The sequence below is a fragment of the Pezoporus flaviventris genome, unplaced genomic scaffold (genome assembly GCF_033815535.1).
Source record: "Pezoporus flaviventris isolate CSIRO_AGI_PZ_B2104156 unplaced genomic scaffold, CSIRO_AGI_Pfla_v1 ptg000002l, whole genome shotgun sequence".
NCBI lineage: Eukaryota > Metazoa > Chordata > Aves > Psittaciformes > Psittacidae > Pezoporus > Pezoporus flaviventris.
The window spans coordinates 70,247-82,985 of NW_026892550.1; the positions used below are offsets into that span (position 1 = coordinate 70,247).

At 47.3% G+C, this 12,739-nt stretch overlaps 1 protein-coding gene across 1 annotated transcript in view; it reads right to left on the minus strand.

Annotated features, from left to right (window-relative positions):
• Positions 1 to 5,167: 5,167 nt before the first annotated feature.
• ADRA1D (adrenoceptor alpha 1D) overlaps positions 5,168 to 12,739 on the minus strand; it is a 48,355-nt gene continuing 40,783 nt past the window's right edge. The window contains exon 2 of the mRNA XM_061466240.1: positions 5,168 to 7,463. Within this exon, the coding sequence (XP_061322224.1) occupies positions 6,895 to 7,463 (569 nt within the window). The 3' untranslated portion in view covers positions 5,168 to 6,894. The remainder of the gene's footprint in view (positions 7,464 to 12,739) is intronic.

Consider the following 12,739-nt stretch of genomic DNA (forward strand, 5'->3'; position numbering starts at 1 on the left):
ATCAGACCTTCGCTTTCTGCCTGTTCTTTGCCCAACATTTACTTCTACTCCCAGTGTACAGATGGGTCTTTCTGTCATATTCCTGAGTAAATTTTGCCCAAGAGGTTTTCTGTCCTATTTCCTGGCCATGTGCAGATGTCTTGGATAGCCTAGGATGGCTCAAACAGCATGAAACAGCTATAATCAGGGAACAGTGTTCTTTTGCCCTAGAGCTCCATAATGAAGTTTAAACACCTGGCTCATACATGGACACCTTATCGGAACAGAGATGTCCCAGTCTGTGAGCTGAATCCCACTAAAGGTACCTAGGAAGAGCAAACCTACTTGTCAGCGGCCTTAATGCCACCATTCATGATGTGTGTCTCTATGGAGGGTCATTTAGAGGTCTGAAAGTGGGAAAGAAATTAAACCTTTGCACAAGATGACTGAAGTTTCTTGGGAAATCTCTGGGCAGCTCCCAGATTGCTATGGAAAGATCTTAAAAGTCAGTCTGTTGAGAAGATGGTTTTCAATTGGTGAGTGGTGTTCAGTAGCAGGAATTGACACGCAGTGATGGCAGAATGGTGTGAACTCGTTCATTTAATGTGCACTGGAGACTTAACTTTGGGCTGTCTGTGTAGAGTCTTGGGCAACATGGTCTAGTGTGAGGCACCCCTGCCCACAGCATGGTTGCAACTGGATGTCCTTAAGGTCCTTTCCAGCCCAAGCTATTCTATGATTCTATGGTTTTCAGATTTTAACCTATGGGCAGAGAATTGAATGATGTAGCTGTGGCATGGATGGGCTACCCAGCATGAAGACGAAGGGTGTGCAAAGGTCTGTACCAGTGCAAAGCCTGGGTCCTTCTATCTGAGTCCCTGCTCCTTGATGACGGAAACATCAGGAAGGGATAGAAGTAAAGAAAAAGCCTACAGTGGAATATCCCCTGGAATATTCTCCCATCTGACAACCATTGCCTCAGGGGCTCAGCTCAGAGATGATATAGAACTTTCAGTCATGAAGGCACCTAATTGCTCTTCCAACCTCTATAGACTTTTGGCAGATGTAGTATCTCATTCCGCCGTTTCAATATGTGCCGTGTGAAGAATCACCTCCCTTTGTTCATTTTGATAATTGGATTTGATGTCATTTCTTCTTGTATTATGGGAAACTGAACGATCATCCACTGTTTGTCTTCTCCCTGACAATCCAGGTTTTATAGACTTCCATCGTGTTCTTTTACAGCCATCTGTGTTCCAGGAAAGTGCCCTTTGATTTAATTGCTCTTTGGATGGAAACTCTCCCATATCTTTGGTCATCTTCATCAGCCTTTTCTGAACCCTTTCTAAGCCCATTCCATCATTTTTAACCTGGGCTGATCAGAAAAGCAAACAGCAGTCAAATCGCATCTACATCATCGATATATTCAGAGATGCAAAGATATTTTCAAGGTCATTGTCCACCTCTTCCATTCTCTGTTTTGTTTCCCAGATTCCCTAGCATGCAATTTTTGTCTGTGACTGTTATCAAATATTGATCCAATGTTTCCATATTATATCCCCTTTTGATTTTCCCTTTTGCCTTTCCCTTTTCTGTCTCAGATATGTACCATAAAAATATATATTACTATAAATACATATATTACATGAGGGTGCTGAGGCGCTGGCACAGGGTGCCCAGGGAAGCTGTGGCTGCCCCATCCCTGGCAGTGTTCAAGGCCAGGTTGGATGGGTGCATTAACAGATGCATGGGCTTTTGGGGGCTGCTGTGAGGTGAGATTGAGCCAGCCCAGCACCAGCCCAGGGTCTGACAGACACCAGAACTGTGTAGCCATGGCCCCTCATCCTGTCTGCATAGCTCAGGCCACACAATGTTCTCATGCATTAAACCTGGGACAAGGAAGGATGCCAAGAACAACATGCCTATGTTGCTCCAAAGGCTCATTCAGTCCCTGTGGCCATGGCATGGGTCTTTCTAATCATACCCTTGGAGAATTCAACAGCAAAGCACCTGAGGCTTTCCTTGTGGCATCCAAGCGAGGCAGCAGCCTGGCTTGACAGTGATACAGGAGGGAAAGAAATCCCTTTTACATGAGTAGCATCCGTCAGGAGCATCCTTTGCTGCGGGCTCACCAGGGAACACAGCATCCATCCCCCTTCCCCAGCATCAGTCTGACTCAGCCACATATGAGCATTACAAAATGCAGGGTGAAGTCATGACAATCATCTTCCCTGGAGCTGATGAGTTATATTTGTATATGTATTTGTAGTTGTATATGGTGCATGTTTTGCCTCTGCCTGGAGCCATCCCCGAAGGATGAGCCAGCCTTGGGCTGTGTGTGTCATTTGTTTTGCAAAGAGATATTCATGGGGTACTTGTATGTTTCCAAAGCTCTGTTTCTCCCCTTACTTAAAGCAGTTTATGACATTGCTTTAGCATCCTAGAGGTGATTTGTCTTCTATTGCCATTCTCCCCTTTGGGCTTTCCACTCTGAGTCCTTTGCGTGACACCCAGCCCTGACACACCAGTGCCCGTATCCAGAGGTGCCATCAGGCTACATCTTGTGAATCACTTAGAGTGAGGTGGGTGAATAGGAAATGTTATTTCCATTTCACCATGAGTAGTTGTTTTGTGAGTGATGCTCAGATTTTAATGTTAGAAGAAAAATGAAATGTTCGATGAGTTAAAATCTCAGTTTTCAACTAAAACCCTTACTTTCATGGAAATCCTTTCACAAGAGCTTGTTTCAGACCACCAACTACACAACAAGCTTCCCCTCTCTCTGCCTTCTTGCTCATGTCTGCATTCAGATTCTTCCTGCTCCATAAATCATCTGGGATAAGATGTGGCTTCATCCCTTCATCCCTGTACAGCATAAAGCTGAAAGTGTCCTCTTCTGGTGCATTCTTACCATAAGTCCTTGCATGTAGGAACAATTATCCTTGTGAAATTGCATAGAAGTCTTTAAGGAAAACCAATATTGGATAATTTGCAGGTTTCTCTCCCTTCTTCCCTCATCCCCCACAACCTCTGTTGTGAAAATAAGACACGGCCACAACTCACAGCAAGGTTTTAGACAGGTTTGTGCATGTATTTGGTACAAACGAACAAAAATATGTGCATTCTGGTTCATAGAGCTTACATCAATCTGACAAGACTTGAATCACAGAACAGAAAGACGCCGGCTAATAAATACATCTGGGGATGAAAAATAAAACTCTAGACATAAAAAATCCCAATGTCTGCTAAAGAAAATGTACACTTATATACACACTGTAAACAATAGGAATGCAACCCAACTGCAGTCCAGCTCAGGCTGACAGGGACCTTCCTTCCCCCTGAAATAGGACTCGCGAGAGGCTACTGACGCACAAGCTGCTGTTCACCATCCTCATCGCTTGGTCTGTTGAAGCAGCGAGGTCTGATGGTGATGTTAGTGACACAAAGCCAGTGCAATGAGGTGGGAGCTGCTGGATAACCAAGGTATGCGGGCTTTGGGAATGGCCTGCTTGGTAGAGCTGGAGAAACGGGGCCATACCCTTGGCTGGTCACACCATTGTGGGCCCACAGAAGTGAGTGGGATCAGACCAGATTTACCTCCTGAAAGTCTGAGCCCATTTTTCCAAGCTTGGAGAGTTTGGAGATAAAGAGAATCAAAGAGAAATGCACAATTTTAGATGCTCAGGTCATCCTTCACACAACACTGTCCTTCCTTCCCTGCCAGCAAAGGCAACCCTGTCTACTCTAAATGAAGCTCTACATGAACAGCCTCAGGGTCTAGTCTTGGCATTGCTTCTTCTGATGAAAGATGCTAAATGAAAAGGGGGCTCTTCCTTGGGTGAGAAACAAGCATTTTGCCTGAATGCAGCACAGCAGAGCTCAAGACTTCCCTACAGCATCTTCTAGGGTATATCTCAGTGCCAGATCAGATGCAGTAAGTAAATAAGCCAGTTTGGGCCTTTATGTGTGCATATGCATGTGTGCTTAAACTGCCTTTATCCTCATTTTCTCCCTCATAGGTCTGTAAGGAATTGAGATGGAGAGGCAGTAAACCTCCAGACTAATCCTTATTTCCCTTCTGGTTGCTTTCAAGGGGCTGGAGGCTGTAAATGGAAGCAATCATGTCAACTCATTCATGGGAATGAACTGCTTGCCAGCAATTGCTAAAAGCCCCTGCAAGTTCTCCCTTTATAGGATGTCTGCCCATCTAGAGGAGAATGTGCTATTTTGGAGGTGACATATATAAATATAGTAAAGTGTGTGTGTGTATCTTTATGGTCATGGATGCAGATGTTACCATGTGCTGTGGACATCTGGCTGTGGAGAGACACCAGATAAACCCACTCCTGAGCATCAGAGAGCATTTAACGGCAAGTGTCCATCTTTCCCCCTTGAATAGACTTTCAATTCTGATAATACCTGCATCAGCTTGTCCTCTGCCCCAAAGCACTTACATTACGCACTTGCCTGTTAGACCTGCAAAGCACTGTCACCAGAACAGGGTCCAGACATGCAGATCTGGGTGCATTTACTCCCTCTGATAGTGGCATCTGTGCACATGCATCCTGAGAGGTGAGTGGAAGGCAGAAGTAATGCTTTCACCTTGACCTTCCAGGCATCTCTGTTCTCTCCCTAATGCCTTCTCTGCTACATCCCCAGTGCCAGCAACATGCTTTCCCATCAGGATCCCAAAAAGCCCAGGAAACCATCAGCATCTGCAGTCTTTACACTGCAAAATGACTTTTGTGTCACCCCATCACCTCTGTAGGGTCTCACTTCCCTTGACATCCAAAGTAACAGGGACAAGTAAGATGCATTTCCCCATGGAGGTTCCCATGGAGTGTCAGACCTTTGCTTTTAGTAGGGTTGAACCTCTCTAGCTGGCAGCCTCTGCAGACACTGGGCAATATGCAGGCAGTAAGGAGTCTGGGTTCAATGTAAGTGTAATGCTGCCCATGTGCCTTGGTGGGATTTGCTGCTGGGATGAAGATATTTGGACAAACTCTGCAGGTCTTTGTGCAGTAATTTGTCCAGTTTGGAGTCTTGCCTTGAGAAAAGGGCAGAAGGGTGTTAAGGGTGTTGAGACAGGGCCAGCTCCACACGTCACGTCTCAGTATGCACTGTACATAAAAGTAAGAAACCAAAGATTGGCTACTGCTACTGCTGAACCCAGGACATTATATGATTTGATTTCTTTTAAAGCAGAAAAAAGAAAGGTGACATTCTCTGTGCTGTGCCTAGGAGCCTTTCATCCTCCTTTGATAGCCACTCTTAGCTAGATGTGCTGTAGGCACGTTCATGAAAGACTCCTAATGTGGTTTGGGAAAAGTGCTAATGTGGATGAGTTTCCATCCAGGACACATTCAGTTGCATGTTTCCACTCCTCAACTTCATATTCCTGTTCTTTAGTCACTTGTCTTGAGACATTGCACATCACATCCAGACTTTGCCTCCATCACCTATATGCCTCCTGCCTCTGCTCACAGCTTAATCTGATGATCACTTTTTGTGGCTCATTGATGTATGGAACGTGACAAAACCAGTGCCTGCAATACAGGGTCAAGTCGATTTTGGATGATCTTCTGAATTGCAAAGCACTACTTGTGTGAGCCTGGCTGAGGTGGGGCTGTCATGGCTCCAACCTCCCTGAGGTCCCCCAGGAGACCATGGTGTCCTCCTGAGGACAACTCACACTCTAGGGCTGTGAGCAGGGCAAAACCCCACCTTATTGACATTGCTTTTGACCATGCTAACGGCCATAACCAAGGGCCATTGTTGAAAGCCACCAAAGGCTTTGATGGATCAGCTATGTGGGAAGTCACTTTGGAGAAGGGTCATGAGCATGACCCTGATGGGGGAGAAGACCCATCTACATGAAGGAGCTCCAAGTGCACCTCAGCTCCATTTTAGATGGGCAGTAGAGGGCTCAGAGTGAGCCATCCCACCATTCCTGAGCCACAGAGCAGGTTGACTACAGACCTGAGAGAAGCCCCTGGGATACACCTTTATTCTGTGTTGTCTGAGAGGGACAACAACAAGAGCAAGAAGGGGAAAGAAAAGGTTGGGGATGACCAATACCAAAAGGAGCTGCTTTCTCTCTGTATCACAGACAGATGTGCACTAGAGCAAGATGGGTTGCAAGTGTTTCAGTTGCAAGTGAAATGAGAAATGCATCACAGGTTGAAATTACAGAAGAGAGACCTGCACACCCATTGGCATCAGTGTACACATCTGGACTGCTCCTCTGGCCTAAAACCAGGTTACGTGTAAGGGGCAAAGCTGTGGTCACTGCAAACAACGATGGGCAGAGAGTCAGGATACCCCATCCTGCTTGGGAATACCACAGTCTTCTTGTCCCCCAAAACAAAGGCCTCTCCTGGAGGTCCTATCCAACCCCGTAGACCTGCAAGCTCCCAACCCATTATCTAAAGGATGAGCTGACAGCTACTGCTCAGCAGTGTCCTTTCTGGGTGCTGCCTCTGGGTAGGAACATGACCCTATGTACTAAGGCAGGGTTGGCGTCTTTTGGGGTTCGATCTTTCCATTAGATTTGATGGTGGTGTTTTTAAGGCAAAGGAGACATCCTGGTTTCCCTTCATAACGCAGCTTCTTCCAGAGTCAAAGATAACCATCCACTGGAGGAAACAGCTCTCGTCCTAAGGCCATATCCACCCCATATCTTCCTCTCCCTCTGCAGCTCATTAAGATGGGATGTGCCACTGGCTCTTACTTGAGGAGCCCATGATCCCACAGAAGGAGCTGACCTCTGCGTGGGGGATGCTTTGATAACCTTTGGGCAACTGCATTTTATACCTGATTGCTGCTTGCAGTCCACCTGGCAGACCCACAGATGGTATCCCTTCACCTTCCTGCTAGATACCTCTAAAGAAACCATCAAAAGCTGGCCCAGTGGCTTCAAATATCTGTTTCTCTCAGCCCGCAGCAGTCTGTTAAGTCATAGGTTTGATAGTCAATGGTTTCCGTGAAGTCATGAGGGATCCCAATGGAGACAGACTCCACCTCTGTTTTGTAGGTGGCTGTCACCCCCCCTTTGCTGGAGCCACCCCGGATTTTGTTGGAAAGGCTGTTCATCTTCTCCTTCAGTTGGGTGGACGCTGGTTTCTGGAAAGGAGTGAGCATTTTCCAGCCCTTGAAGCTGAGCGTTCGCCTCTTACTGGGTCTCTCCTGCAAGGAGGAGTTAAATAGGAACGAGCTGTTCAGGGTGTTAATCCTGGGCCTCAGGTCTGTCTCAGAGTCTTGCACTGAGCTGTTCATGGAGGCTCCTCTCCATTGGTGGTCATAGACGCGCCATATGGGTCTTCTTCTGCGGTGGCATTGGCACTTGAGCAGCCTGATGAAAGCTCGCTTGAACTCTTTGCTGGAGCACGGGTAGATGATGGGGTTCACGCAGCTGTTGAAGTATCCCAACCAGAAGATGACCTTGAAGACAACTTCGGAGGGCTTCAGGGATGGGAAGAAAGAACCTTGGAAGAGATGACAAGAAATACGGTTAGAGGAAGGGGAAGGGGATGGCGGTGCAGGGTATGGTCAGAGCAGTCTGGAAGAGGAGAGACCTGTGAAAAAGATGTGATTCCGACACTAGCTCCTTGCCTACAACTGCAGTGAAGAGCTGGCCACTGCAGGACTGCAAGGCATCAACCCTAAAGTGATAAGAACAGGTAATACTATGTCTTTGGCAGGAGCCTCCTAGTCCCCACTGTAAAAAGGCTGCTAGCAATGGACCCAGCACCCTCAAATACATCTGTGAGCCGCCATGGCAACCACATGAAGCTTGGAGGGCGGCTGGTAATTGTTTCATGAGCTGCACAAGTATGAGGGGTGGGGATGGATGACTTTTCTCACACCTTCTCCAGATAACCATCCAGCTACTGCCCTCCCCAGTCCAGCACACACTGTGTTTTGAAGGGGATCCACTCTAGGGGAGAAGGTCCTGGTGCAGGACCCACCAGCCCCATGGCCAAAGTTGTTTGCATCACCGTGGGCTCAGCCATCCGGTCTGAACAGATGCAGGTTACTTGTACCCAAGAGGTATCTTCTATGCCTGTGTGCCAGCTGCTTCCTGAGACCTTAGAGCAGGGGATGAGGGCATCACATCGGGGAACAGGTTCAGTGGTCCCCACACTTCCCTGGATTATCAGCACAAGGCCAACAGGCCCCGTCCCATTGCAGATAAGGCAGAAAATTGTTGCTTGGCTTTTTTGCATGGATCAATTCTTGGTACCTGCTTTTCCTACCTATTGCACTGCACAGTTCACCCTGCAATGTAAAAAGGTTGATGCAGCCCTGTCACCCTCATGGATCTAAGAGCAACACCTCTTCACCTCCTATATGTATTTTGGGTCATCACTGTCACAGACCCCCTGTTCAAATTCCATATGGATGCTCATGTATACCGTTAAAGTGGGCTCAGATCCACCACTCCTACTTGCTGCTTGTAAACTCTTGATCCACTCCAACCCCTATTTATGCTTTAGCGCGGGAGGTTCCCGGTGGGTTTTCCTTGATGGAAAAGCAGGAGGTGTTTCCTGCAGCCAGAAGATGTCAGTGTTGCTCCCGCATGGCCCCATTGCTCTCAGCATTCCCCACTCCCATCTGAAACAACTTTCTGACTCAGCCTTAATTCCTTGTAATTTTAGCTGGATGACAAATCGTGCCGCCATGTGACCGAGCGTTAATTTGTATTTTAGTAAATAACATTAGCTCTGGATATCGTTATTATTTGCCCTGCGCTCAAAAGCCTGGTGTCAAAACAGTCAAACAAGTGCCAGGAACAAGAAATTTGGGACTGACACTGCATAAAAGCTCTCCAAGCTGACTGCTGCGGGAAAAACATCATCCAGGAAACCCAGAGCACTGGTTCCAGCAGAGCTTCCTTACACTCGTCCCTACAAAGTTGCCAAATTGCAGCCAGACTCAGCATTAGGTATGTGGGTTTCTCCATCACGGGGATGTGGGAGAAGATAGACAGATGTCGGCATTTACTGATGGTTAGGAGAGAAAGCATAGATGGAGCCATGCAGAATGTTGAAGGCCAACCTAAGTCTTAGGGCTGGAGTACACACTGGGTGTCAATATGTGCTGAGGAGGCATTGGATAAAGACAATAAGCAGAACTGATGTCTCTGTGCTGGCAAGACCTGGGGTCTTCATGGAAATGAATGGTATTTGCAGTTAAATGAGCAGCCTCTGGTGGTGTAGCCTGTGGTTATGAGCAAAGCAATAGCACCGGGGTTAGGTTTTGTAGAGGCGATGATCCCACCTTGGTTGTGTTTGATTAAAGGGGTTTATTCTTTCTGGTGCAGTGGTGAGCTTTATAGGTTGGTGCAAGGCTGCTTGGATCACCACATCCAAAGCAGAAACAGCACCCCTGAGTGTTTAACCAGGAGCTTTTAAACACCCCAGTGGTGCTAGGGATAATCCCCCTTTGTGCTGCACATAGCATCTCCTCTGCTCTTCATCCAGCCATGGCTTTGAGCCTCCCCACGTTGTGCACTGTCCCCAGCCCATCACCCTGGACCTACAGGCACCATCTGATGCTTTGGGCAATGAGGACCAATGGTGGTTTTCCAAGCCTGACATCAATTCCTTTCCTCCATCTCTCCATTGTGATGGTGGTGAGGCACTGAAACAGGGTACCCAGTGAAACTGAATTTTCCATCCCTGGCAGTGTTCAAGGCCAGGTTGGACACAGGGGCTTGGAGCAAGCTGCTCTAGTGGAAGGTGTCCGTGCCCACGGCAGTGGGGTTGGAACTGGATGGGCTTTAAAGTCCCCTCCAACACAAACCAGGCTGGGATTCTATCTCAGGTCTTGGCAATAGCGAATGGGTCTGTTTCCCTGCTCAGACTCCCCCTCTCCATCCTGCCTGCTACCAGCATCTACCCTGTGCTCTCTGCAAGGCAATCCCTGTCTCTCGGTCCTGACATTGCGTTGTCCCAGCTTGACCCCCCCATAGCTCAGTGTGTTTGGAGCCAAAGCAGGTGACGGACTTCATTAAGCACATAATCCTTTTCATTCCTTTGTCAGGGAGAGGTTTTGTGCCTCAGTTTCCCCGCTGGAAAAGGGTATTAATCACCATAACCCCTCTCGCAGCGCTGCTGTGAGCCCTGCTTGCAGCGCACACTGGGTTCTCAGAGGAGCTGCGGATTTATGTAGTATTTTTTCAACTTTCAGAGCGAGGAAAAGAAAACAAAAAGCGATGGTAACAAAGCAAATAAAAGAAGGGTCCCTTTAGAAATGAGACCGGTGATTACTGCTTGAGCCGGGCTACTTAAGAGATTGGTGCTTGCTTAAGCAGCCCGATGGTTGCTAAACTAAGAACACATTCAGTGTTTAGCAGCTCCTTGAAGTTTCCGTTGTACGAGTTTTGTCCAGATAAAACCCACAAATTGAAAAGAATTAAAACCCAACTCTATGAATTCTCTGAAGTTCAGCTCTGGCTGGTTTTCACTGGCTAGAACCTTGTGTTCATCTGAAGACAAGGGGCTCATTGCCATCCTCATTACCATGCAAATAAGCGTGCCCCTTGGAAGAGACGTGTGCTGAGTGCATCCATAGTTTCACCATTTGATCACACTGGGATGAACAGAACTAGGCAGGGGGTGCCTCAGAACAGGTCCTTGGCTGCTAACTTTGTATATGCTGGAGCATCCGACTCCTGATAGGCACTGGGAGGCTGCACGTAAGGAAGAGTTGAAGGGACTTATTTAGGGAATGAGTAAAGAATGGAAGAAATTAGCTTTTGATTTCATGTACACAATTATGTGACAGCATTTTGAGAGAGGGAGAGGTTTTGGGATGGGCTTTTTAACAGTTATTATGTTACAGCATAGATATTATTAGGATTCATGAAAGACTGTGTGGAGTAATGGGCACTTGAAGAGCTCAGGAGGAGTTGGATGAGTCCAAGGTCCAGAAATAGAAAATATGAGTAAAACCTCAGGTACAGGAGTAGAGAGTGTTGCACCAGCACTAGATATCTCAGTGTAAGAGCACTTTTGTATGTCACAGTCCTACAGTACTTGTTCTTCCCGTTCTTTGATACTGCCCTGGTCTGGCTTTGATGCTGTTTGGGATCATCAAAGAGATTTGTGAAACCTGGTCTTGTTTCAAAGAGGAGCTCTTCCTGCTCACTCATAATCAGCCCTCTGGACACCTCTCTTGAGCATCCAGCTCAACACGTGGACAAAGCTCTGTGTGCTCTCCAAAGGAGGAGGTGCTGACCCACACCTTGGGGACATCCATGGGGTGGTCTTGGTGTGATGAGCACTGACAATACATGCAGTATATGTGCTGGGATCCAACAACCCCCTGCCGTCCTGGAGCATCTGGGACCCCAGAGCCCTCACAGGGAGAAGACAACCGAGACTTGGCTTGTCTTTGCTCTGCTTCAACATCCAACCTAATCAAACCCACATGTTTAACACAGAGGCAGCCTGGGGAGTAGGGACAGACCCTCAGAAGTGAACCTTCTCCACCCTGACTGACCACCTAGTGATGCTTGTTCTCCTGGTGGATGGAGGATCCTGGTTGTATCTCAACGTAGAATACTATCATGTAGGATAGGATGTAGAGCCTCATCCTTTACATTCTCCACTGCCTTATTGAGATGACTCCATGTTGGCTTATGGGATCCTGCTGAAGACTTTGTCTTCTAATAAATGACATGGTTTAGTGTTTGATGTCCCTGCCCATGACAGCAGATTGGAACTGGATGATCTTAAGGTCCTTTGCAACTCTAACTATTCTGTGATTCTATGATTCTAATACTGCTGGGGGCTTGAAAGTCAATTTGGAGCCTTTATAACTTTCATCAGTTTATAGGAGTTCATTCCACATCTTTCAAAGCCTGAATCCTGGTGACAGAGCTTGGTCTGAGCATTAGCTGAGGGTCCTGTTGTAACCCTAGAGAATTTCCCTCAGGATCACTAAGAAATTAAGAAAGCTGCAGATGAGCTCAGGGAAAATCATCCTGCACTGTGCAAAGAGACTGGACTCAGACCAAACATGAGCTGAAGATTGGATTTCATTCTCCTGGTGGTGCCAAAGCTGAGCCGATAAAGTATGTGCTCTGAAGTGAAAGCAAAAGAGTGATTTATTTGCTGTCCTTACCGTGTGTGTGCACAGGACATATGTGTTGATACGCTCTGTGTGTACTTTTTCCCCTAGTTAATACCACTCGACTCACATCTGGGGCAAAACCATCCAGGTACACATCTCTGAAGCCATGGAAATGGTCCCCATCACTGTTGCACCCTGCACTGGCTGGGAATGGATGCAGGATGCAATCTCCCCTCCACGTATCCAAACACACATCCCATTAGTTTTCAGCTTGTTTGACTTAGCACAATCTCATGATCTTTCCTTGCCTGCCCTTCTCCACCCTGCCCTCCCCATGACTCACTCGAAGGTGATATCACTTGGATTGCTTGGAGAGTTGCTGGTCCCAGTGTTCAGCCCTCCGAAAAATGAAGCAAAACAAGAAGAAAAGACAAATGCACAAATGAAAATGGACCCAGTCCAAGCTAAATTCTGGCCCTGGCTCCCAGTACGCAGCCAGAATCTGTGAGCAGGCTTGCTTTGTGCTGCAGTTGGCAAGGGCATCCTTGTTTTAAAAGGTCCATGCTTTAGAGCATGTACTGGAGTCCATGGCACAGAAATGCTGCAGACGTGATAGCAGGTGAGAAAAACAACGTGCCAAAGTCATGCCCCAGTGCTGTCCCATCAGGAATATGGGAAATGT